This window comes from Protopterus annectens, chromosome 2.part0 (assembly GCF_019279795.1).
Source record: "Protopterus annectens isolate FY-2018-M chromosome 2.part0, PAN1.0, whole genome shotgun sequence".
Classification (NCBI taxonomy): Eukaryota; Metazoa; Chordata; order Ceratodontiformes; family Protopteridae; genus Protopterus; species Protopterus annectens.
In genome coordinates this window covers 947,243,726-947,266,168 of record NC_056728.1, presented here as the reverse complement: position 1 = coordinate 947,266,168, position 22,443 = coordinate 947,243,726, and the positions used below count along the sequence as shown (strand labels likewise).

Genomic DNA, 22,443 nt, shown 5'->3' with positions numbered 1-22,443 from the left:
ATCCGGAATCTTGCCTTCTTGACAAATCTGTTTAGACTGCTGAGGTCTAATATTGGTCTCCAATCTCCCGTCCTTTTGGGGACCAAAAAGAATCTCGAGTAGACGCCGGATCCTACTTGGTCTGCCGGAACAGTCTGGACGGCTCTTTTTTCTAGGAGCTTTGAAACCTCCTGTTCTGCCAAATCCCTTTGACCGGGTGAGATGTCTGGAAGGGATTGTTGAGGTAGGATACCTTTGAAGGGATTTTGTAACCCTCGGATATGATCGACTGTACCCACATATCTTGTGAAAGGGAATGCCAGGCTACTGGGTACAGCGAAATCCTTCCCCCGACTGCCTCCAAGGGTGGACAGTCAGGCAACACCTCAGGGGTGCTGAAAGGGCTTCTCAGGAAGAGACTCCCTGTTGCCCTGGTTCTGAGGACCCCCCCTGCCTCTAGGGCGTCTATTATTGTTACCCCCTCTGCCTCTGGGGGTAAACTGACCACGTGTGTCCGGTGTAGCTCCTTGGGCTTTGCGGAACCACATCTTCCCTCCCTTCTGACCCTTGGGATATGGTCTAGAAGGGGTGGAAAAATGGACTCCAACGGCAGAAAGAGTTTTACCGTCCTGCTCACACCTGGTCAAGGTATCCTTCACCTGAGGTCCGAACAAAGCCGAACCATCAAAGGGGTATTGGTGAAGGACGCCTTAAAGGGGTCCGCAAAATTACAAAGCCGCATCCAGGCTTGACGTCTAAGAGCCACTCCTGTGCCTGCGGCCCTGCTCGCTCCATCTGCCGCATAGGATATGAGCCGCATGGAGGAGTTGGATAAGGAATTCAGGATTGCTAGCTGTGAGGCAATCTTTTCTTGAGCCCCAGCAGCAGAAGGATCCTGGACCACTTCACCTAGTTCCCTGAGAATATCTCTTTGAAGCCTGGTGAAGTGACAAAGGTAGTTCAGCGAACGCATAGCAAAGGTCGCTGAAGAAAACATCCGCTTTCCATACCTGTCCATGGTCCTAGAATCCTTGTCAGGAGGATGGACAGGTACTGAAGGATCCGCAAGTTCCTTCTTAGTGGCGGCCACCACCACCATAGCATCCACAGAGACGCCCTTGGAAAGAAACTGTTTGTCCGTAGGGGCCGTAATAAACTTGGATGGTCTCCTGGGGACAGGTTCCACAGAATCTGGAGCTGCCCATGCCTTCCGAGCCACTACCTGCATAAGTGGGTCAAAAGGCGGAGACACCCAGGAGGTGGAGGGTCGGGATCGAAAAGCCTCCAGGTATACCGACTCATCCTCGGAGGGGTCAATGGATGGCCAATTCCCCCTCTGTTTGAGGAGCTCAAGGATGTCTGAAAAGGAGACATCCTCAGAGGGGGATCGCGGGGAACCCTCCGACTCATCTAAGTCGGTATCAGATGTAGTAGACTCAGGGGAGTCTGTGTGTTTCCTCTTACACGTCCTCTTCCGAGGGGGTTCACCTGCAGGATCAGGAGAAACTTCGGAAGAGGAAGATATTCCCAATGGGGAAACCTGGGGCGATGGATCCCTGGGCCTGAGAGCAAGAAGCTGGCAAGAGGCGTCTACAGGCACCGAAGAGGGAGGAGCTAGAGGGATGGACCGTTGACCTGGCTCAGGAGCCAGGACACTCCTCATCACCTCAAAGGCTCCCCTCCCCGGGAGACCGGAATATTCCCGTTCCGAGGAAATAGGAATTCCCGGCTCCACTGAGAGGGAAGGCTCCGAGGCCGATGTCGGTGCCGAGCTTACCAAAGCCGAAGCCCCGAGAGGGAGAGCGGGGTCGGACAAGGGTCCGATGCCACTAGCCCCCTCGGAGCCAACTAGGGAAACCCAACGACCGATCCCTCCAAGGAAGGTCTCAAGGAGGAGATCGGAGCCGAAGACGGAGCCAAAAAAGGATGTATCGGTTCCGGCGCCGAAACAGTCGCTGTCCCGAGAAGCTCCGGCTCCGAACTCTGGTGGGGAGTCGGAGGAGGAAGTTCAAGGGGTGAAGCAATAGCCGAAGTCTGTTGAGACGGGCTATGGAGCATTTGGGCCAGTGCCTGCGACTTTAACAGCCTGCTTACCACCCTCTCTAAATCGTGGTCAGACAGCCTGGAAGATCTCGAAGATCAGCTCCGATGACTCCGCTCCGACAAAAGAGGAGACCCCGGAGCCGAGTGGATAGATTCCAAAGACGGGGACCGAGATCTCTTCTTGGAGGAAGTCATCGGAGCCGACGTCCTATGGGTTCCAGATGGAGCCGAAGGCTTCTCTGCTCCGATACTGGATACTGTGTCGGCTCCAGCCGGAGCCGACAAGGCAACAGCAGATTGGGTGTTGGAACCGATTGGAACCGACCCTCGCTGAGAAGGAGAAAGATCGGCTCCGGTCGGAGCCACCTGGGGAGGCTTGGAAGCTGTAGCCTGACCCTTGGATGGCTTGGAAGGCTTACTGGACCCAGGTTTAGTGGGTGAACCTTCCGGCTTTAGTAAGCCACGGAGGATTAACTTGTTCCTCCTTTCCTGCAGGACTCGCTGGCTAAAAGAGTGACACAAAGCACAGGAGTCCTGCAGGTGTAAAGGCCCCAGGCAGTAAACACAAGAAGTGTGGCCGTCTGTCAGAGACATTTTCTGACAGCACGAGTCACACTTCTTGAAGCCCGAGACCTTTACCTCTTTAGACATAGTCTAAGGAAAAAGAGTAATAAAATACTCACACAGACACACACACACCAAAAACAGTCACACAAATTAATCCCCAAACACAGACACACAGATAGGGATTAATAAGGAAGGCCTAGGCCTAACTGAAAATTTTTTTTTAAAACTTTTTACAAAGTAAAATTTTTTTTCTGTAAGGGGAATAGGGTGATTAAATGTGACACTATACACTAAAAATAGGAAAAAGGGAAGATAAACCCTGACTAAAGCTGTTTGAAAACTCAAACTTACCTCAGCTGGCAAAAAAGGAGACCTCTTCGCAAAGCGGCAAACGAGATCTGAGGTAGTTCCGCCTTGCATCATGGGATATAGGGTTGCCTCGAGCTGGTAAAAGGAGTTCTCAAGCTAAAGCAAGTGCCGAGTCGGAGCCGAGGATCGGCTCCGAACCATCCAGCAAGAATGAAGGCGAGATTGACAACTTAACATTTACTTTTTTGGATGTTTTGATTACTAGGAAGGTGGACAACACATTAGAAAGTGAATTTTTTAGGAAATATCCCAAATATAATTCCTTACTTCATGTGTCCAGTTTTCACCCCCAGCATATCATCAGGAACATCCCCAAGTCTCAATTCCTCTGAATTAAAAGGGCATGATCTAATCTGGATACATATGAACATATGAACACTATAGGAAGGATATGGTATGAAGACTCAAAAACAGAGGCTATAAGGATGGTGATATTTACACTGCTAGCAACTGGGCTTCTAATCAAAATAGAAATGATTTGTTACAATATAGGGAACATAGATTGGGTAATAAATCAGATCTGAGGTTGATCACTACTTATGGATGGAACACAGGGGTATTCATGGATATTATTAACAGACACTGAAATATTTTACTTTCAGATAACAGGTTATCAGAAATTCTTGAGGACAGATGCCTCTTCTCGTTCTGTCGGGGCACGACACTAGGTTCACATTTCAGCCATTACAAACATATTCAAGGTTCCCACAGGATATTACATGAATGTACCATGACAGGGGAGGTATTAGTTGGTTGTGTTCCTTGTGGGCACTGTACACATTGTATTAGGGTTAACAGAATGAAACAATTCACCAGTAAAATTTCTGCATCTGTTTATGATATTAAATTCCTAGCCAATTGTGGGTCAGATTGGGTGATCTATTTAGTTACACATACATGTTCTGCCTTTTACATTGGACAGACTTCAAGACCCTTACGACTACGAACTGGCGAAGATATGAGTGATATAAGTAATAAAAGAATGTCCAATGCTCTGTATAAACACACACTCAAACATATCCCTGACTCTTACAGGTTTACTGTTATTGACAAAATATTTGGTGGCAGGATTAATAAATCTAGTTGGCACACGATCTTAAATCAAAAGGAGAAAAAATGGATTATCAAACTGGTAAAAAACTTTCTTACACTGTGAAGAACACCAATGAGGAAGAGAAAAGCCAAACACTACTAAAAACTCCTGATGTCCACCACGGCAGTAAAACTTAATAGTAAAATCAAAACTTTAATAAACATAATATAACATAAAATAAGCAGTCCTCAGTCTTCCGATAAGTGGTTTTGGTTTGCAACAAGGGCATGTCAGAGAACTAAATGAGGAATGGCTGTGATGCCTTATAAATACAAAACCTGAACAGTCCTTTTTATACGATCTGAGGAAGGCTTATTTGCCGAAAACACTTATCGGAAGACTGAGGACTGCTTATTTTATGTTATATTATTTTTATTAAAGTTTTGATTTTACTATTAAGTTTTACTGCTGTGGTGGACATCAGGAGGTTTTAGTAGGATTATCAAACTGGGTGGGCTTTTTCAACCTGGTTTGAATGATCAATTGTAATTATCCAGTAATTATCCAATAGGTAACCAGAACCAATTAATGAAGTGTATTTATTAACAGGATGTGCTTACATGTATTTGTTTTTGCTGCACTGAAGAAGGCTTTTATAGCCAAAACCAGTTTGTGATTATTATTGTGGGGTCAGGGCTTTGTGTGCCTACCCTTTTTTTTTTTTTTTATTATGGAATAAATAGGTTTTGTCAACCACATTATAGTGCTGGCCTGTGTTTTTTGACTTCCATGCAGGAGTTACCCATGTCACACAAGATTCTCATTATGAACACCCGCAAGAGGGACCTACAATGGTGGCTTCAGTCCACGCAAGTAACGATAAGCAGACCATTTGTTCCCCCCCAACCATTAGCTACAGTAATCACAGATGCTTCCCAGATAGGGTGGGGGGCATTATCTGGGACAGACTGTCCAAGGGACTTGGCAAGAACATGAGTACCACTTGCACATCAGTGTCCTAGAGATGAGAACGGTGCTTCTGGCATTGCAGGCTTTCCAGAGCTCCCTTCCAATAGGTACGATTGCAATACAAACAGACAATATGTCTTTGGTGTGGTACATCAACAAACAAAATGGAACCAGATCCTACTCCCTCTGTCGAGAGGCTCAGAATATGGTAATAAGCAATTTCTTCTCAACGTTTTCTGACTGCAGTGCACATCCCGGGGAAATCCAACATGATAGTGGACAAATTAACCAGGGCAATTCTTATGCCTGACAAGTGGTCTCTGAAACAAGAAATTGCGAACCAAATTTTTCACAAGTGGGGCCAGCCTTGCTGCGACCTTTTTGCCACATCCATGAACTCCAAATTCAGCGGCTTCTTTGCCCTAATCCCCCCTCTGGGGGAGTCACCAAGGGATGCACTTGTGCACAATTGGCCCCCAGGTCTTCTTTATACTTTCCCCCGATTTCATTAATACCCAGAGTTCTTTAGAAAGCCAAATCGTTGAGTTACAAGCTAATTCTCATCGCTCTGTACTGGCGTCGTCAGCTATGGTTCCTTTTTGTATGGCCCCATCTTCAGGAGGAGCCTTGGATCCTGGACCCAGTGCCAGATCTACTCTCTCAGCAGTCAGGAACACCCCACCCCTCACTTCAAAGCCTCAAACTGACAGCCTGGTTACTCCACTTCCCACCTTAGCCAGGCTTCCAGAACTGTACCCGGCAGTGCGACACATTCTGGTTTCGTTGCACAAGAATACAACTAGGAAACTTTATGCAAGTAAATGGAAGAGATTTTCTTGTTGGGCTGACAAAAAAAACATATAAACCCCTTTATAGCCCCTATATCTGCAATCCTCGAATTTTTAACAGAAACCTTTAATTGGGGTGCAGCAGCAGCCACAGAACGAGTACAACTAGCTGCCATATCAGACTACCACATAGGAGACATGAGATCCAGTATAATGTCCCACAGATTATGCAAAGCCTTTATGAGGGGTACATTCCTTATAAGACCTCCCATAACAGAATCTCCACCTCCTTGGGACCTCAATTTGGTGTTATCTTCTTTAATTCTCCCTCCATTCGAACCAGCTTCCTTTTGCCCACTACAGTTCTTATCATGAAAGACAATTTTTTTAACAGCCATTACTTCCGCTAGGAGGGTTTCAGAACTGGAAGCTCCGTTTATCCATCCTCCCTATTTGATTTTCCACAAAGACAGTGTCTTTCCCAGGACAAATCCTTCCTGTCTGTCAAAAGTATGTTCTGAGGCCAATTTAAGTCAGTCTATTGAGCTACCTGTATTTTTCCCCAATTATGGCAACAAGGCAGAATACAAGCTGCACCAAATGGATGTCCATAGGCAGTTATGTTTTTACTTACATAAGACAAAGGAATTTAGAAAATCTGACCAACTGTTTGTTTCATTCTCAGAAAACAGAAAAGGAACTTCAGTTTCAAAAGTTACTTTATCAAAATGACTTAGACACCATTACTTATGAATATAACTCTCAACATAAACAGCTGCCAGGAAAAATTAGAGGTCATTCAAATAGAGCGATGTCGACTTCCACTGCTTTTCAAGCTGGGCTCTCTCTGGACTCAATTTGTGCTGCAGCTACATGGGTTAACACTTATACCTTTATCACTCATTACAAAGTAGATGTGGCCTCCTGGAACAGGGCATCCTTTGGTTCCACTGCTCTGAAGAGTTTATTCCCTTGAGCCACCCTAGAAAGAAAGTGCTGGGGAAGCTGTCCCAGCCATCAAGAATGAAGGCGAGATAGGACAACATAACATAAAGAAGTTATGTACTCACCATAATGTTCCATGTTTGTTGATAATCTCACCTTCATTCTTGCATCCCACCCTCCTTCCTGGAGGATCGAGAGGAATTTCTGAAATTGGCTGTAAGTTCCTGATTCCCTTCCTGCCTTAGGAATTATGGGCAGAGGATTTGTTGTTGTTTTACTGGGTTGCATAGTCTAGTGATTAGTTCCTCTCAAACAAGATTTGGGTAACAGTCGCTAGGCATCTTGAGATATGGTGTAGCCTTGAGTCAGTGAAAGCTCTCGAGTTTAGTATGTGGCCGAGTTGGAACCGATGCTTAATTCCGAACCCAACCATCAAGAATGAAGACGAGATTATGGACAACAAACATGGAACGCTATGGTGAGTACATAAATTCTTTTTTCTTTTTAATTATTAGCCAATTTATGTTAATTTCTCTTGCCTTTTTTGTGTTAAAATGCTACGTTCATGTAAGAAATACTTAAATGTCATGTAATAAGCTCAGGTGCAGGTATTTTACCCTGCAATTTTAAATGTACCTCATGTGTAACTTAAATATGGAGCTTTTCTCCTAGGGCTTCCACTGAAAATGGGTTTTACCCAGTCAGACTTTTCCTTGTCAACAAAGACAAATTAATAATCATTAAATATTTTATACACCTCTGAGAACATTCTATTCATTTTTCCTCTAAATTACTGCAAGCCATGTCATGTACCAAAGTTTGAGCTTGAACTGCTTTTTGCTGAACAGCTACAGGAGTCTCCCAGACAGTTTTTTTTCTTCACCTTTTCTGGATGATTTTCTTCCATGTTCTCCAAATTTCTTCTTCGCTGATGTCCAGGCAATGTAATTACTAGCCCATAAATCAAAATTTTGCTCAGTGTGCAGCCATCTTGGAAGACCTATGACTCATGATGTCAAACTGAAATTCGGTTAAATATCAAGTTAGAAGTAATAGATCACAGTTTTATTGAAATGTTCATGGTTCTGATAGTGGAAATTTATTGTAACACCATAGTTATGTTCTTCAGTATTTGGAGGATAATTTTTAATTCTAAAAGTACAATAATAGTAAGTTATAATATCTTGGTACTCCTCCCCTTTCACTAAGAAGAAATGTATAGCTTTATATTGATGTTTTGGTTAGCAGGAATATTAAAATATTTCCACAACAATGTCCCATTTAACCTGTTGATATTGAGACTTTTCCTCTCTTGCTTTGATATTCTCATATTACATATTTCTTAAAGTTTAGAGGTTTTAATTCATTTTCTCCTTCCAAAATGGGTTCAGTACAGTATAACAGTTCTTTATATTGTTTTGCAGTAACTTCCTTACATTAGTAAATAAGTTTAATTTGAAAACTATTTCAAGGCACTTTTACCCGTTGTGCTGTCATTTTGTTTTCCAGAGATAAAAGTGGAGATGTCTCAATCCATATCAACAACTAACTCATCTTAAAACTAGTCAAACAGGATAATTCACTTGAGCTCCCCATGTCCAGATTTCCATGAGCAAAGTCCCATATAATATCCTTGAAAAGCTGTACGTCACCCTTTGTAATCCAAGAAACCCATAGCTCACCATTAAACCCAATAACCATATTCATGAGTGACTTCAATTATCCCACTAAAAACTGTGATACTTACACCACCCCACACTTACAGACCCAGAGATTCCTGGACTTTGTAAACACAAGCACCCTCAACAAGATGGTCCATATGCCCACTACAGGTGAAAACATACTTGGCCCTGGTACTCACAAACATAGTAGAATGTTGTACTCTCCTTACTGGAGTGTCCTCTCTGGTAAGGTCAGGCCACAGAGTTATGTCTTTTATAATAATAATCATATCTTTGACACTAGCTTACCTTGTAACATTTAGGAACTATTCAAAGGCAAACTTCCTACTATTAAATTATAGCCTGTCAAAGTTTCAAGCTTCCCAAACCCTGAAAACACAGCAACTTATGCAGAATTGTTCACAAAAACAATGTACAATAATGTCAATGAATGCATAAAGAAATCTGTGCCCACCAGAAATAAGCAAGGAATTAATTCAAAAAACAAACCACAGTGGTGGAATCCAAACATTAAACAGGTTGTACAACCAAAGGAAAAAAGTCATAGCCAAGATTAAGAAGTGCTATGCCCAGCTTGATAAAAACACTCATCAATCTAAACAAGCAAACTAAGATGGAAGATTGTCTACTAAAGTCAGGCTTGTGGTGAATATAGCCTCCCAGTCAAAGGCTAACCACAAGACTTTCTTTAGCTTTATCTAAAACTTTAAAGGCAGCACCCAACAGTGTGCACATGGAGCCAGAAGATACAACAAACCTGCTGACCAACACATTTAGCTCCATTTTTATCCCCCTCTCTCACTCCCCCCTCCCCCCAAGAAAATGCCAGCAAACATACACCACAGATATCAGGGAAGAGGTCCTAGATGTGCTCTCTAAGGCCAAAAATACAGCATAAATGGGCCCCAATAATATCCCACAGAATACCTCTTAACTTGAAATATGACCTGTCAGGGCCAATGGAGTCACTGTTTACCCATTGCCCTGAGACAGGCTTTGTGCCATGTGAATGGACAGAAGGGTGGCCCATCAACTGACCCTAGAAACTACAGACCCATGGAACAGATTAATAATGACATAGAAAAACCTTCAAAAACTGGATCAAACCCAGTTTGACTTTGTCAAGGGCAGATCAACCTTACTCAGCCTGGTGGACTTCTTTGAGAGGATCCCCAAGGCAACGGATGAGGTCAGAATGGTGCATATTGCCTATCTTGACCTGGCTAAGGCATTTGATAAAATACCCCACTCGAACTTTGTAAGTAGACTCATGGATATAAGTGTAAACCCCTATGTTAAGTGCTGAATAGCCATCTGCCTCTCAAATAGGACCCTGGAAATTAGAATAGGGGAGACCACCTCTATGAAGAGGCCAGTCGCTAGTTGGAATCCCTCAGGGCTTTGTGCTGGATCTGTTCCTTGTTGACATCTACTTCTCAAAAGTCAAAGCCAATGTCAAGTCCATTGGCTGATCAAGTTTACAGATGATTGCAGACTAAGAGCAAATGTAGAATCTACAAAATACACTAACATCCTACAGTAAGGACTAACAGACCAATGACTGGTGCCAAAGCCACAGCTTAAAACTCAGTGCCAAGAAATGCATAATAATACTCCTTGGGAAGTCAGACATTAGAGGAAGTTACTTCATTGATAACATACCACTATGACCAGAACAAGTAATCAGGGGTTTGGGTACATATGTAGATAGCAACCTGGGTTTCAACAAACATGTATCTAAGGTAGTAAGGAAATTATTCTATTTTGCTCAAATTATAAGCAAGGGCATGGCATCTGGGTGCAAGGAAGTCATTGTTCCACTGTATTGGGCCCTTAGAGCCATTATTGATTACAGTGCCTCTTTCAGTATGTACCTGACGAGGCACATGGAACAACTGGAATGCCCACAGAGACTCTTTACTAAAAGGAATACAAGATGTAAACAGCATGTCAAATGCAAATCACCTCAAAGCCCTATTTCTGTATTCTGTTTCTTACTGATTTTTGAGAGGTGATCGATGCCTGGCATACAAGGAATCATTGGATCCCACTCTGATGGATCTTTTGCATAACCACAAAATGAATAGCCTCAGAATTACTTGATCTAGGGATTTAATCTTAGCTTGCAACATAAATAGGACATGCTGGAGGGACAGGTATGTGTCTCAGACAAGTCCCCTTCTTTGGAACAGGCTTCCCATCCATGTGAAGCAGAGCTCTTCCACAACCCTGTTCAACAGAAACTTGGACCAGTGGCTGGGAATCAGACGTATACCCCAGATGTGATTCTGAAATAATAGCTGAGTGGATGCATATTGTATATGAACGTGAAGTCATCTCCCCTTTTTGGAAATAAATTAATACCTTTATTCAAGCTATATGGTCAGATAGATGTAATATGTCCAAATCTTTTGTTTCATTTAATACTCTGATTCCTGAGAACTCCAACAACCCAACTGTTTATTCTTGCTATAGCCAGAAAAGTAATTACTAAAAATTGGAAAAGTAAAGTTACTCCCTCTAGTGTTGAATTTATTAGTATGGCAAAAATTGTTTGCAGTAGTGAATTGCATACTATAAAGATGAGAACTTCTAATATTACACATTCATATGCATCTTGGCTTAAACTTAGACATGCTTGAAAAATATTAATTGTTGCTGATGTATAACTTTGATACTGATCAGCTGTGGACCTGTGTAAATAGTTATATTTGTTTTGTAATTGATTTGTTTATTTACTTTTTAAAACCAAAAAAAAAAAATTAAAGAAATATACCCTGGGGCAAGTACCTATCTCTCTAATGGACAGAGGCTTGTAAATCCTGCCCTCGCTTCCAAAATAACCTCTAAGGCACATAAACTTGTAGGATACATTTGGGAAACCTGGCTAGACTTAAAGGCCAGCACATAAAATTGCTGGGCACATTTAGGATGGTTGTCTTTTAAAGACCCCAGTGGTTGTTAGCCTGTTATGCATATGAACCTGTTTAAAAAATGTACAGCAATTGTAATTTAATTATTCTCTTGCTTGATAGGTCAGACTGATGCAATATAATATCACTTGTGAATTACTGTTGAGTTATTGCAAGACCACAATTAGTACTTTGTAAAGAAAGGTTTTGATTTCTGGTCCTGATCCCAAAGTTCTGGAATGAAAATAAGACTTAAATGATATCAATGGCTTATAGCTTGTAGGGCAATATGTTACTGCCTTACATTTATCTAGTTAATGCTTACATTGCGTCTCTGCATCATGAACAATGCTATGTAAAACATCAACATTTTGGACACAGCAGTTTTGATTATACATTTGGTGAAACTGATGGCAAAGTTTAGTCATTTAGTTATTTGTTATCCAGGTTGCTGGACTGTTCAACTGACCCTTTTCAGCCATAGATGATTGCTTATCTTTGTCTTCCTTTGCTATAGATATCCACTGAAACAGAGAGTTTGCAAATGCATCTATAAGTTCTGTGTGACTGGTCTGGCTAGGTAAAAAAAATCTAAAAACTGACATCTTTATTTAGAAGCTTGGAAGATGTAACATATTTTATGTGATAGCCACGGCAGGGCCGGCCTTAGCCGAAATGGTGCCCTAGGCGAAGTAATGCTCCGGCGCCCCTTAAGCCCCACCCACACTACACTCATGAAACACCCCTATTTGAGCCACACCCACTGGGTCATTCCCCAAGAAAGCCATCCAGTCATTTTCTTAAATTATTTAAATGCATAGGAAGAACAAGATACCTTGTAATGTAGTTAAACTGCAGCCCTTTAGGGGGTAAAGTTAGCACTGAACCTATCTGCCAGGATGTTGGCAATCAGTTGTTTCTATATATTTAGTGCCATTGCACTGTAACTCAGAGCAGATCTGAGTGTTACCATTGAGATTCTTGACATAACTATAGAATGCTTTTTGGTTGTCTTTAGAAACAGTGATGATTTTGTTTTCGTAACTAGCTTTGGAAGATTTTATGAGGGATCTCAGCTTCTTACTGAGACTGACCAGGGAGTTCATCCAATCATGGGATTTTACTCTCTTTTGCAGCAGTTTCTTTCTTCTGTTGTAGAGTTTGTTTATGGCAGGGGACCAGCAGATTCACTTCCTTTTCTTGGAGGACAGCATCTTGGTTCTGTTATGGATCGCATGATCCATGCGCTCATGTAAGTGCTTATAAAGTGCATTTGTGTAGGATTCAGCACTTGTACCTCTATTGTCCGTCTGCATGGGTGTCGTCTACATGGGTGTCGTGAAGTTTGCCACTTCTGTCTTAAGAAGAGTGAAGTTGGCTTTGGAGAAATTTTTTATGGTGGTTTCCCTAATGGGGGGGGGGGGTGGGTGGGATGTGGATGTCTAGGGTGATTAGCTTGTGGTCGGATGACCAGGTCTAGGATATTGCTGCCCCTGGTGGCAGTGTGGATAAGTTGATCGAAGGCATTGGAATTTATGAATTCCAGAAAACGTTGAGCAAAAGAGTTGGTACATGAGTAGTTTTCCCAGTTAATGGTGGGGTAGTTAAAATCGCCCATTATTAGGGTGTTAAGTTGTACCCTAATATTTTCCAGTGTATCAAGAAAAGAGGAGTGGGAATCCTGGGGCAAGGTGTGGGGGATCTGTAGCAAGCTACAGTTTGGATTGCGGTCTTGCCCAGACTTAGTGCACTTGGATAATCTCGGATGCCTTATGCTGAGCAACTAGCCTGGAGGTGTGGATATCCTAAATGAATATGGACATGCCTCCACCTTTAGTGTTTCGGTCCAGGTTAGGTGGCTGAAAGTTGTGGTATGAATTATAGCCTGGTAATGCAGGGGTGCTCTCTGGAGCCTTGAACCAGTCACTGCACAGATGTCGATGTTCTCCATTTTAAGGAGTACCTCGAGTGAGTGCATTTTGAGGTTTGGACTTCTAGCATTGAGTAGCATTACCCTCAGATTTTGCTTGCTTGCACCTGTTATTGTGGTAAATTTGTCATTTGAACCATGACTAAAAAAAGGCACTATAGGGGTGGCAAGAGCCTTAGCCAGTATCCGGAATCCCAAGGGCGACAGGTGCAGGCCATCTCTTACAAAGCATCATGGTCTGTCAATCATGTCATCCTAGGCAGACAGATACTGGATCCCCTTAGAGTGACACCAGAAGCTTAGCCAAATATTGAAGTCAATCATTTTGTCCTTGTACTGTGGTATCATTCAAGGTGATGGCAGGATGCTACTGAGGGCTAGGGTCATACCTGCCTGGGCTACAAGATCGGAGAGCTCCTCCATGTCTCTCTTCATGTAGTCCAGGGAGGTAAACAGTTACTCTTAGCTATAGATTCCAGCAGTAACATGCTCTGCCACTTCTCTTTATACGTAACGGATGCAGGACAGTAAACCTATATGCAAATGACACCTTTTGAAAGGATAACACACTTTTATGGGTTACAGAAGGATGAACGTTAGTGGGCTGCCCATCTTGTAAATTTACCAATATTAATTATCAAGGTGGTTGTGACATACTTGTGCATAATTTTAACCATCATTCACCCAAAAACAATCACAAATAACCTAGCCAAGCTAGTCTCCACTATACCTTAAACCTGTGCTATAGTGGAGGCTCATGAGACATTTGCAAATGGCCTCTTAAGGACATAAGTGTTTTAGTACATGACCAGTGAATGCCCACTGAATTAAGTCAGTTTGAGTACATTCAAGCAAATAAAACCAAACCCCATTAGCTGTAGACATGCCAGGATTCTGACCTGGTCAGGCTTTTAAATTGTCTGACTACACTTTATTACAAACACAGAGCTTAAAAGTCAATGTTTTGCAACCTGTCAGTGGGAAGTTTTGATTTATTGGCCCGAACATACTTGTATACTTTTAGTTGAAACACTAGTGTCTCCTTAAGAGGTAACTTGCACATACCCCATGGGCCTCCACTACAAAAAATATAAAGTATTACTCAGTTTAGACTCCAGCTTGACTGTGTCTTTCTTGTAGTTGCAACAGGTGGTACAAAAAGAAGGGAAAAAAATACAATGCAGACAAAGCAATGTCAAGATCCAGTTCTCACACAAAAATACTGAAAAGTGCGAAAACATTAAGACATAAATTAAATTAGACAATGAGTTACTACTGCATAAAGCGGGTTACTACGGTTCACAAAAAGGATAACCAATTGTAAAAATTATTAAACAGTGATCCTACTGCACACATCCATAAAGGTGTCTGACTGTGGCACCATTCAAAAAACGCCTGATCTAGGATAACACATTCAGATGATACGGCTTTGTGTGTTTTGTTCTGATACAGCGCAATTGTTTTGCAGTGCAGTGAAATCTTTATATTTTATGTCCAGAGAGAGCATACAATCAGTTCACAAAATGCACTAAACACAGACACATATCCTACAACTAATCACAGAACCCTGTAATTAAAATAATAATATGCACTGCTACCCCAAAAGCCATAGAAAGCTAGAGAAGGCAAACTATTCCTCAATCGAAACACAGCACAACAGATATCCTATTTACATACTCCCTTGTTAGACTTCGTCTCCTTATACTACCAATGCAGTGTGCACATATTTCAAGTAAATGCCCACATTCAATAACATAAAGCTAATCACGGCAGTATCAAGAAAAAAAATGCCCTAGGAACACACATGTGAACACTATCGCCTGCTCTCTGGAATGGAAAAGGGAGTGTTGATACTGCAAACGTGCGTGCAAGTATAAAATTCAGTTATCGTGCATACTTGCACATCTAAGCATCTGCTTTTCCAAGAGAAATAAATTACACGTACAAAAGGATAATAATAAAGATCATACTATCTTCCTTGCTTTGTAGAAACCACGGCCTACATATGCCATAAAAAATGTACTTTTACCCGCAATCAATAAACTTATTAAACATGAAGAAACACGCAAAATAACCAGTATGCATTTTAAAACAAATCTCCTTCCAACACCATCAAATATTTACAAAAAATATACCAGGAAAAAATAGAAGATTCCCACACCAGTGCTTGCAAATTCCATACACATTCATACAGACATACTTTCTCTCACATACAGAAACCCAGTTTAAACTACAGAAACACACACACGAATACACTTACCTTCTTTTTAAACAAAATGCCCACACACACACACACACACACACACACACACACACACACACACACACACACACAGAATTAATCCCTCTCTTAAAGTGCTTGTTTAATTTTTGCGCGCCACCATAGAACGTCTTTACATCAGTGTCGTGTGTCTGTGTGCATGCTTATGACGCGCATGTACTTCTTAAAGGTACTGGGTGGAACGAGATTTTTTTTTTTTTTTTTTTAAGCCTCCTGGTCACGCTGTACGTATAAAAGTGGGAGGGCACTCGCCACTCCCTGTCATCCGGCACGCGGCGCCCTATGGTTTATTTATTCATTTTAATTAATGTACTTTCGTATTATGCATTTGCATAATAAGAAAAGTAAATTATTTAAAATAAATAAATAAATGAACACAAACTGCGCCCTTTACTAGGCTGGTCTGTATAGCACCCTAGCCGGTCGCCTAGTTCGCCTATGCCTAAGGCCGGCTGTGAGCCACGGAAGGAAGCATCACTGCCCTGATTCCATACAGATATGTAGCCTCATTGCAACCCCCTGATTGTCAGTTACATTAACACCACTTTCTGGAACTGCTGAAGCGATGTGTCTGAGCATGGTTTTCTGCTTAGAGAGGTAGTGTCAGATGCAAGAGAAGAAACAACTTTGCTCAGAGTGCCATGTTCAGTTATATGGGATTTATCTGTAAATACAGATACATGTAGCTGTAAGCTAGCATCCTCCCTCTTCACTACAGCAATAACTGATTTTGTTAGTCTGGTTTGGGTCCCTTCTTTAGAAAAATTTTACAGGGTTAGGTGATAACCTCATCCCCTGAAAAATATCACTTGTTTGTCTCTATGTTGCAGCTGCTGCCCTGAGTCATGTAGTGCTGTGGTTTCTGTTGTTTGTCTTACTATAAGTCTGTGTTTCTTCTTATCACAGCTTTTCATCAGTGTGTTGATCTCAGATACTTTGACTCAGCTTCTTTTTACCTCGGTCTTTCTCACTCTAATAAAGCAAGTCATTTAAGCTGATTACAAAGACAGGCATTAAGTTAAAGGGAAAAAAAGATAACATTCCACATGAAAAAAGGGTTGTGTCTTTTATCACACTTTGGTTACATGTACATCAGCAATGTCACTTAGCTACTACAAAAGCACCACATATACACCCGTTCTCTCTGTGGGCAGTCCACAGGATATGATACTACTCTTGTTACATTTCTGCAGTGAGCCACTTGCATTGATATCTGTTTGTGAATTCATGACCTACACTGAAGAGACCAGAATTGTGCATTATAAAGTATCTAGTGTGTGAATGGATACACTTTATAAGGTTATATTTGCACTGCACATTTTCTTTCTAGAACACTAAAGTCTGGTTTTGCAGATGTGTGTCAGTACAAATGAAACAAATCCAACAGTAAGTCAAAAGTACTTATATAAGAAATGAGCCCCAACCCCAAGGTGCGGAGGGAAAAAGCCTTGACTGTGTTCCAGCTGACCCGTGTTCAACAAGCAATACAGTTGGGACTGGTCTGGAAAGATGGAAGTGAGTGGCCAATGCTAGCTCACCCATCCTGGGGTATGGGAGCAACTTGGCTTACTACATTGGGGATACCTGCAGGAATGCAGGAGATTTTGGAGGTAGCACTTAGATCCTATTATCTGTGCTGCAAGTGGTGTATATCTTTGTCAGGAGGTTGTGAGTGAGCAGAAGCATGTGTGTATCTCCAAGAGGGCAGTGATTGTGGAACTTACAAGTTGCCAAGAGGATAGCAGTAAAATAGTCTGTAGGATCTGGTGAGTGGCCTGCTCCCTAATACCTAAATCTTGCCCTGGGAATGAATGGACTGGAGGGGTTTCCCCATTAGTGGAATCAATGGATGTCTTTCTAGTCAACTGTTGCTATATTCATAAGATGAGGGAGTTCCCTGCCGGAGGTGACCCGACGTCAGCTAGTATAGAAAATACTTCACTACTGTAGGGTGCATGGTATGTCACACACAGACTGCAACAGGACGTCGGCCATAAAAGTGACGTACATGTGCACCATCCTCAGAAGTGACTGCCCCAGGAGGAATGCCAGCCTAAGAAGTAGGGTAAGAATCATCCACGAAGAAGCAACGCCGGGAGAAGGAGGGAGGTATAGGAATACTGCAACAGAGATGAGACGAAAAGGACTATTTAGGTGTGTGGATTAAAAAAGGCTTCCGTTATGGCAGTTAAGGATATGTGGGAATAGAGTAAACAAAAGATAATACAACACACAAAAAGTGGAAGCTCTTGTTTATGGTTATGAATAGTAAGATACAAGTTGTGAAAATGTTTTCAGTCCCTTTAGTTTTATATATGGGTCAGGCATATTTTTATCAACCAGAGCAGAAGTTGCGGACAATAATTAATAAAGAGTTGAAGGAATTTATCTGGGAGGGGAAGAGGGCAAGAGTTAAATGTGATAAGCTGATCCTTCCAGTATAACAAAGTGGCTTATGATTACCTGACTTTAAGGGATATTTTAGAGCCACACGGTTACGGGTCATATACATAACATAAGCAGAAAGTTAAAATTTCAAGTGCAAAAGGATGATGAAATGGGGAAAGTTCAAGACATAAGGAAAAAGTGGGATTTTGGATGCAGATCCATAAGGTGAATTATTACAAATGTACATAATATTATATTCATAAAGTAGCAGAAAGTACTGCAAGAACTAAGCCAATACTGGAAAGGAGAAGAGAGATTTTGCCAATCGGGATGACAGCAATTAGAATTTACTGGAGAAAATTGCCAAAGGAAACATGGTATTGGGAGCAATTAACTAGAAAGGGAAAGGTAATAGAGTGGAATAGGGCCAAGAAGATGTTTGGACTGCAAGCTAGAGACTGGCTTCTCCACCAGGGATTAATATCAGCGTATAGGCAAAGAGAAAGGGATAGGGAAATCCTAAGCGAAAACCTGCTCTGGTAGAGTTTTTAGTTGAATCTGGAACAGAAGCTGTTTTTAAAAATGGGATAATTAGTAGGGCATAGAAAATATTGCATGATAACTAAAAGAATCAATCAGAGGAGCTTAGAAAAGATTGAGAGGAGAGACTCGGCAAGCAGTTTACAAGGGAACAATGTAAACTTGTATGCAACAGAGTCCAAAAGGTTTAGGATTTTTGCTTGGAAGTGTTTGTACAGCTATTTTTATACCCAAGCAGGATTCAATGAATTTTTCTTCTGGTAGATGCTTAATGTTGGTGGCTTGATGGGGAAGAAAGAGGTAACTGGAAACGTATGTTTTTGAGTATAATGAGTTGGCAATTAAAAAAAAAAATTACCTACAAAATAGTTATTTCAGGAATATTGGGCAAGCAAATGGGTGCACGTAAGGAAATGAGCTGGGGCACAGGACCTAAATTGCATAGACGTAAAAAAGCATTGTTAAGTTCAGTTCTGTTTACAGCCAAAAAAGCAATTACTAGAAAATGGAAGTCAGAGTCTAAACCAACTGTATTTGAAGTACTAAATATTACAAGAGAAATAAAAGACCTGGAAGAGTGGTCTTTAGAAAAGGGAAGGAGCAAATTGCATAGAAGTAAATGGACTTTGTGGGAAGAATACATGCAGAATAATGTTACAGGAGGAGGGGGAGTGAAGTATAAGGGAAGGCAGGAATTTATGTAATGTTGGACTGGTAATAGTTACAAGAAAATGTATGTGATGCATGATGTGTGTAAATGGAAAAAATAGAAATAAAGGAAAATGTTAATGTTTTATGTCTGTCTATGTCGCAAGTGATAATTTAATAAATATATTTTAAAAAGAGCTTTAGCTGCTGTTAATTTTGGGCTCTATTCTCACAGCTGATTTGATGTAAAGTGAAAATCTAAGTATGTGCCTGATGTAAGAGAGTTCTGAAAGGGAATGCTGGGTAAGAGTGGGACCCTGACTGTCCTGCACAAAGGTGGCAATCCACGTAAGGCATAGGGTTGGTAGGATGGCCTAATGGTTAAGGTGTTAGCCTTATAAACACAAGGTACAGGGTTTGAGTCTCACAAGGGATAACTGGCTAGGCTTAAAATGGCGTGCAAGGGCAGTTAGCCTAGTACTAATCTATGAACCTAAAACATTCAGGAGGACAAGTCCTGGTGTGCACTGAGTTAAATAAATCCTGAGCAACTTGTAGCTACACATCCAGATGAAGTAAGTAGTGTGGGAAGAAATAGCCAGGGAATTGTTATGGCTAGGCTTGTATAAGCCCTAGGGCTGATAGCCTAGTACCAATCTATGAACAATGGAGGACAGCAGCTAGGTTGTCAAGTACATTCTGTTCAGAGGTTGGAGATGGTTCATCCTTTAATAAAAGAGGAAGAAAGGTCACACAGGAAAACTAATTGGCTAAAAACACAAAAAGAAAAATCTAGCAAAGCTAGGACTTTCCACTGCGTAATGCCTTAAACCTCTTGTATCAGAGGCAACATGAGATGTATGCAAATTACCCTTTAAGGATATCAGGTGTTTCAGCTAAATGGCAATTCTGAATGTCTTATCACTTTTTCTTTTACTTTTAAGTCTATTTATGTACAATTTCAGGCCAATTCAGTCAAACCCACTAGCTGCGAACATGCATGTTTCTGCCCTCTTATGGCATCATCAGCACAGCATAAAAGGAATGTTTGACTTTTGGAAGCACAGGGTTGTCGTACCCAACTGATATCCATAAACATTAGGGTGTCTGCAAAATATCCCAAATAAACTAAAACAGTAAGTAAAAAGGTTAAAAAACACAAAAAGAAAAATCTAACAAAGCTAGACTTTCCACTGCGTGATACTTTAAATCTCTTCTATCAGAGGCAACATGAATTTTTCTTTTATGTCTATTTATGGACAATTTCAGGTCAATTCAGCCAAACTCTCTAGCTGCGAACATGCATGTTTCTGCCTTCTTATGGCATCATCAGCACAGCATAAAAGGAATGTTTGACTTTTGGAAGCACAGGGTTGTCATACCCAACTGATATTCATAAACATTAGAGATTGAAATAATCAGAACAGAGATCAAACTCAATAGTTTTATTAGTTTTTTACACTGCTAAAGTGAAATAGGAATAGTCTTGGCAAATTCTAGGCATCTGTTTTTCCCTCTGGTCTGTGGCCTATATTTTAGCTGCAGGTGGAAGTGCTGGGAAACACAGCCAACCCAAGAACTGTAATCCCTCTCTCCAATATCTAGATTCCAAGTGTTGTCAGAGGAGTCATTTACTGTGTTTGGAGTTTGACATTAGCCCACTGGCAAGTAGCATCACCTGTCATACCAATTTCCAATGATCCAGCCTTGCTGTAAAATGCACCTTATTGGTCAGGCTTGAGATTCATTATCCAGCATTTTATTCTCCATACCAATCTCCTTCCTCCCAACTATCTTTGGAACATTTTTCCCAGGGCCTCCGCTGAAAATTGGCTTTGTTCCAAGTTGGACTTTCATGGTAAATAAATGTTAAATAAATAAAAATAAAATAAAAATCTGACTTTCCTCTGGAGATTGTACAGATATTGACTTATAAACCTTGGTGTTCATTGTACACATTATAGAAATGCAGATGTAAATAATATGACCATAATATTTTGTCTAACCTTGTACTTAATAAGCACTGTTGCAAATAACTGCTACCCTTGCTTATCTTATTTTTAATTTTATTTTTTGAGTAGTTTCTACCATTGTACATTTTTATTGGCAGATCATTTATAAAAGCATACCCCACATATGCAGGCCTGAGAGGCTACAAAAAAAGAAAGTAATGTATGTATTAGTATATTAATTAAATCTGTCAGTGTAAAACAAACATTTTTGTGCTTTTGCAGCTGTAATGTGTACCCTTGAGAGAGAGAAAAAAACAGAACTAACAAATATTTTTCTTCTGTCACATTTTAGTCACACAACAAGAAGAGATGACCTTACTAGCTCAACACAAGAAGAAGAGATGGCCTTACCACCATGACAAGACTGACATGTATCATATCGACTAGCTTGGTACTTTCTCTGTGAACCCACTGGTCATTTCAAGCCCTGGTTCTGTACACTGTGGTGACATACTTAACTTTAGGAGGAAGTATATGAATGACCATTACTTTCACAGTATGACCTTCCAAAGCTACACTCAAGTGGCATGCTATGAAAGTATCATTAAATTGATAAATTAGAGTCCTCACAAACTAAAGTTTTAACTGGACTTTCAATATAGATTTTTAGTAAAAAAAATGCTTTCTCCTTCAGTTAAAAAGTACCCTTATTTTTTCCTGGCGTACTAGATGTTATTCCTCTTGTGACTAACTTTCAGATGTGTACATCTCTGGTGTTTTTGTTAGAATGATCTGGCCTCTTCTGGACATTGTCTTATAAGTTGTCATTTTATAATGTAAAATACATTACATTCTAGTTTACTGATATATACTGAAAATGTTTAGGGTACATTCATTTTAATTGTTGTATTTGTGTGTTAATGTAATCATCTTTGTGTGCAATACTATAAGGGCTGTGTCATAGCCATCAGTTAAAAGCTGAAGTCTTAACTTTTTATGTATTTATTGAAAGAAGTGCATACTTTTGCAATGAAAAATACGTAATGCACCACTTTTATTCATGTGATATCAAGTGTACAGAGGAAAATCTTACTGGTCAGACCTTTCTTTTAAATAAAGTGTGTAGTCAGATATATGGTATGTTGTTGTATCTTTTGGCTTTTCCCGGTTAGGGGTCGCCACAGCGGAACTCCGGTCCGCTAATGATTGGCAGTAGATTTTTACATACCGACTTGCCAGGCCTGACGCACAACCTTCAACGAAGGTACACCCATTCACGCATGTTTCCACACAGAAGACGCTTCAGCTGAGAATCAAACAGGACAATGTCTTACTGTAAGGCGACAACGCGACCGCAGTAGTCAGATATATGGTATAATGGTCAATATTGTATAAAAAGAAGATATGGATCATCTTG

General features: G+C 41.0%; 1 protein-coding gene across 1 annotated transcript in view; it reads left to right on the top strand.

Moving 5' to 3' along the window:
* Positions 1 to 22,159, top strand: part of DAPP1 (dual adaptor of phosphotyrosine and 3-phosphoinositides 1) — a 994,374-nt gene extending 972,215 nt beyond the window's left edge. Inside the window, exon 9 of the mRNA XM_044061206.1 lies at positions 21,379 to 22,159. Coding sequence (XP_043917141.1) covers positions 21,379 to 21,399 — 21 coding nt within the window. The 3' untranslated portion in view covers positions 21,400 to 22,159. The remainder of the gene's footprint in view (positions 1 to 21,378) is intronic.
* Positions 22,160 to 22,443: the final 284 nt, after the last annotated feature.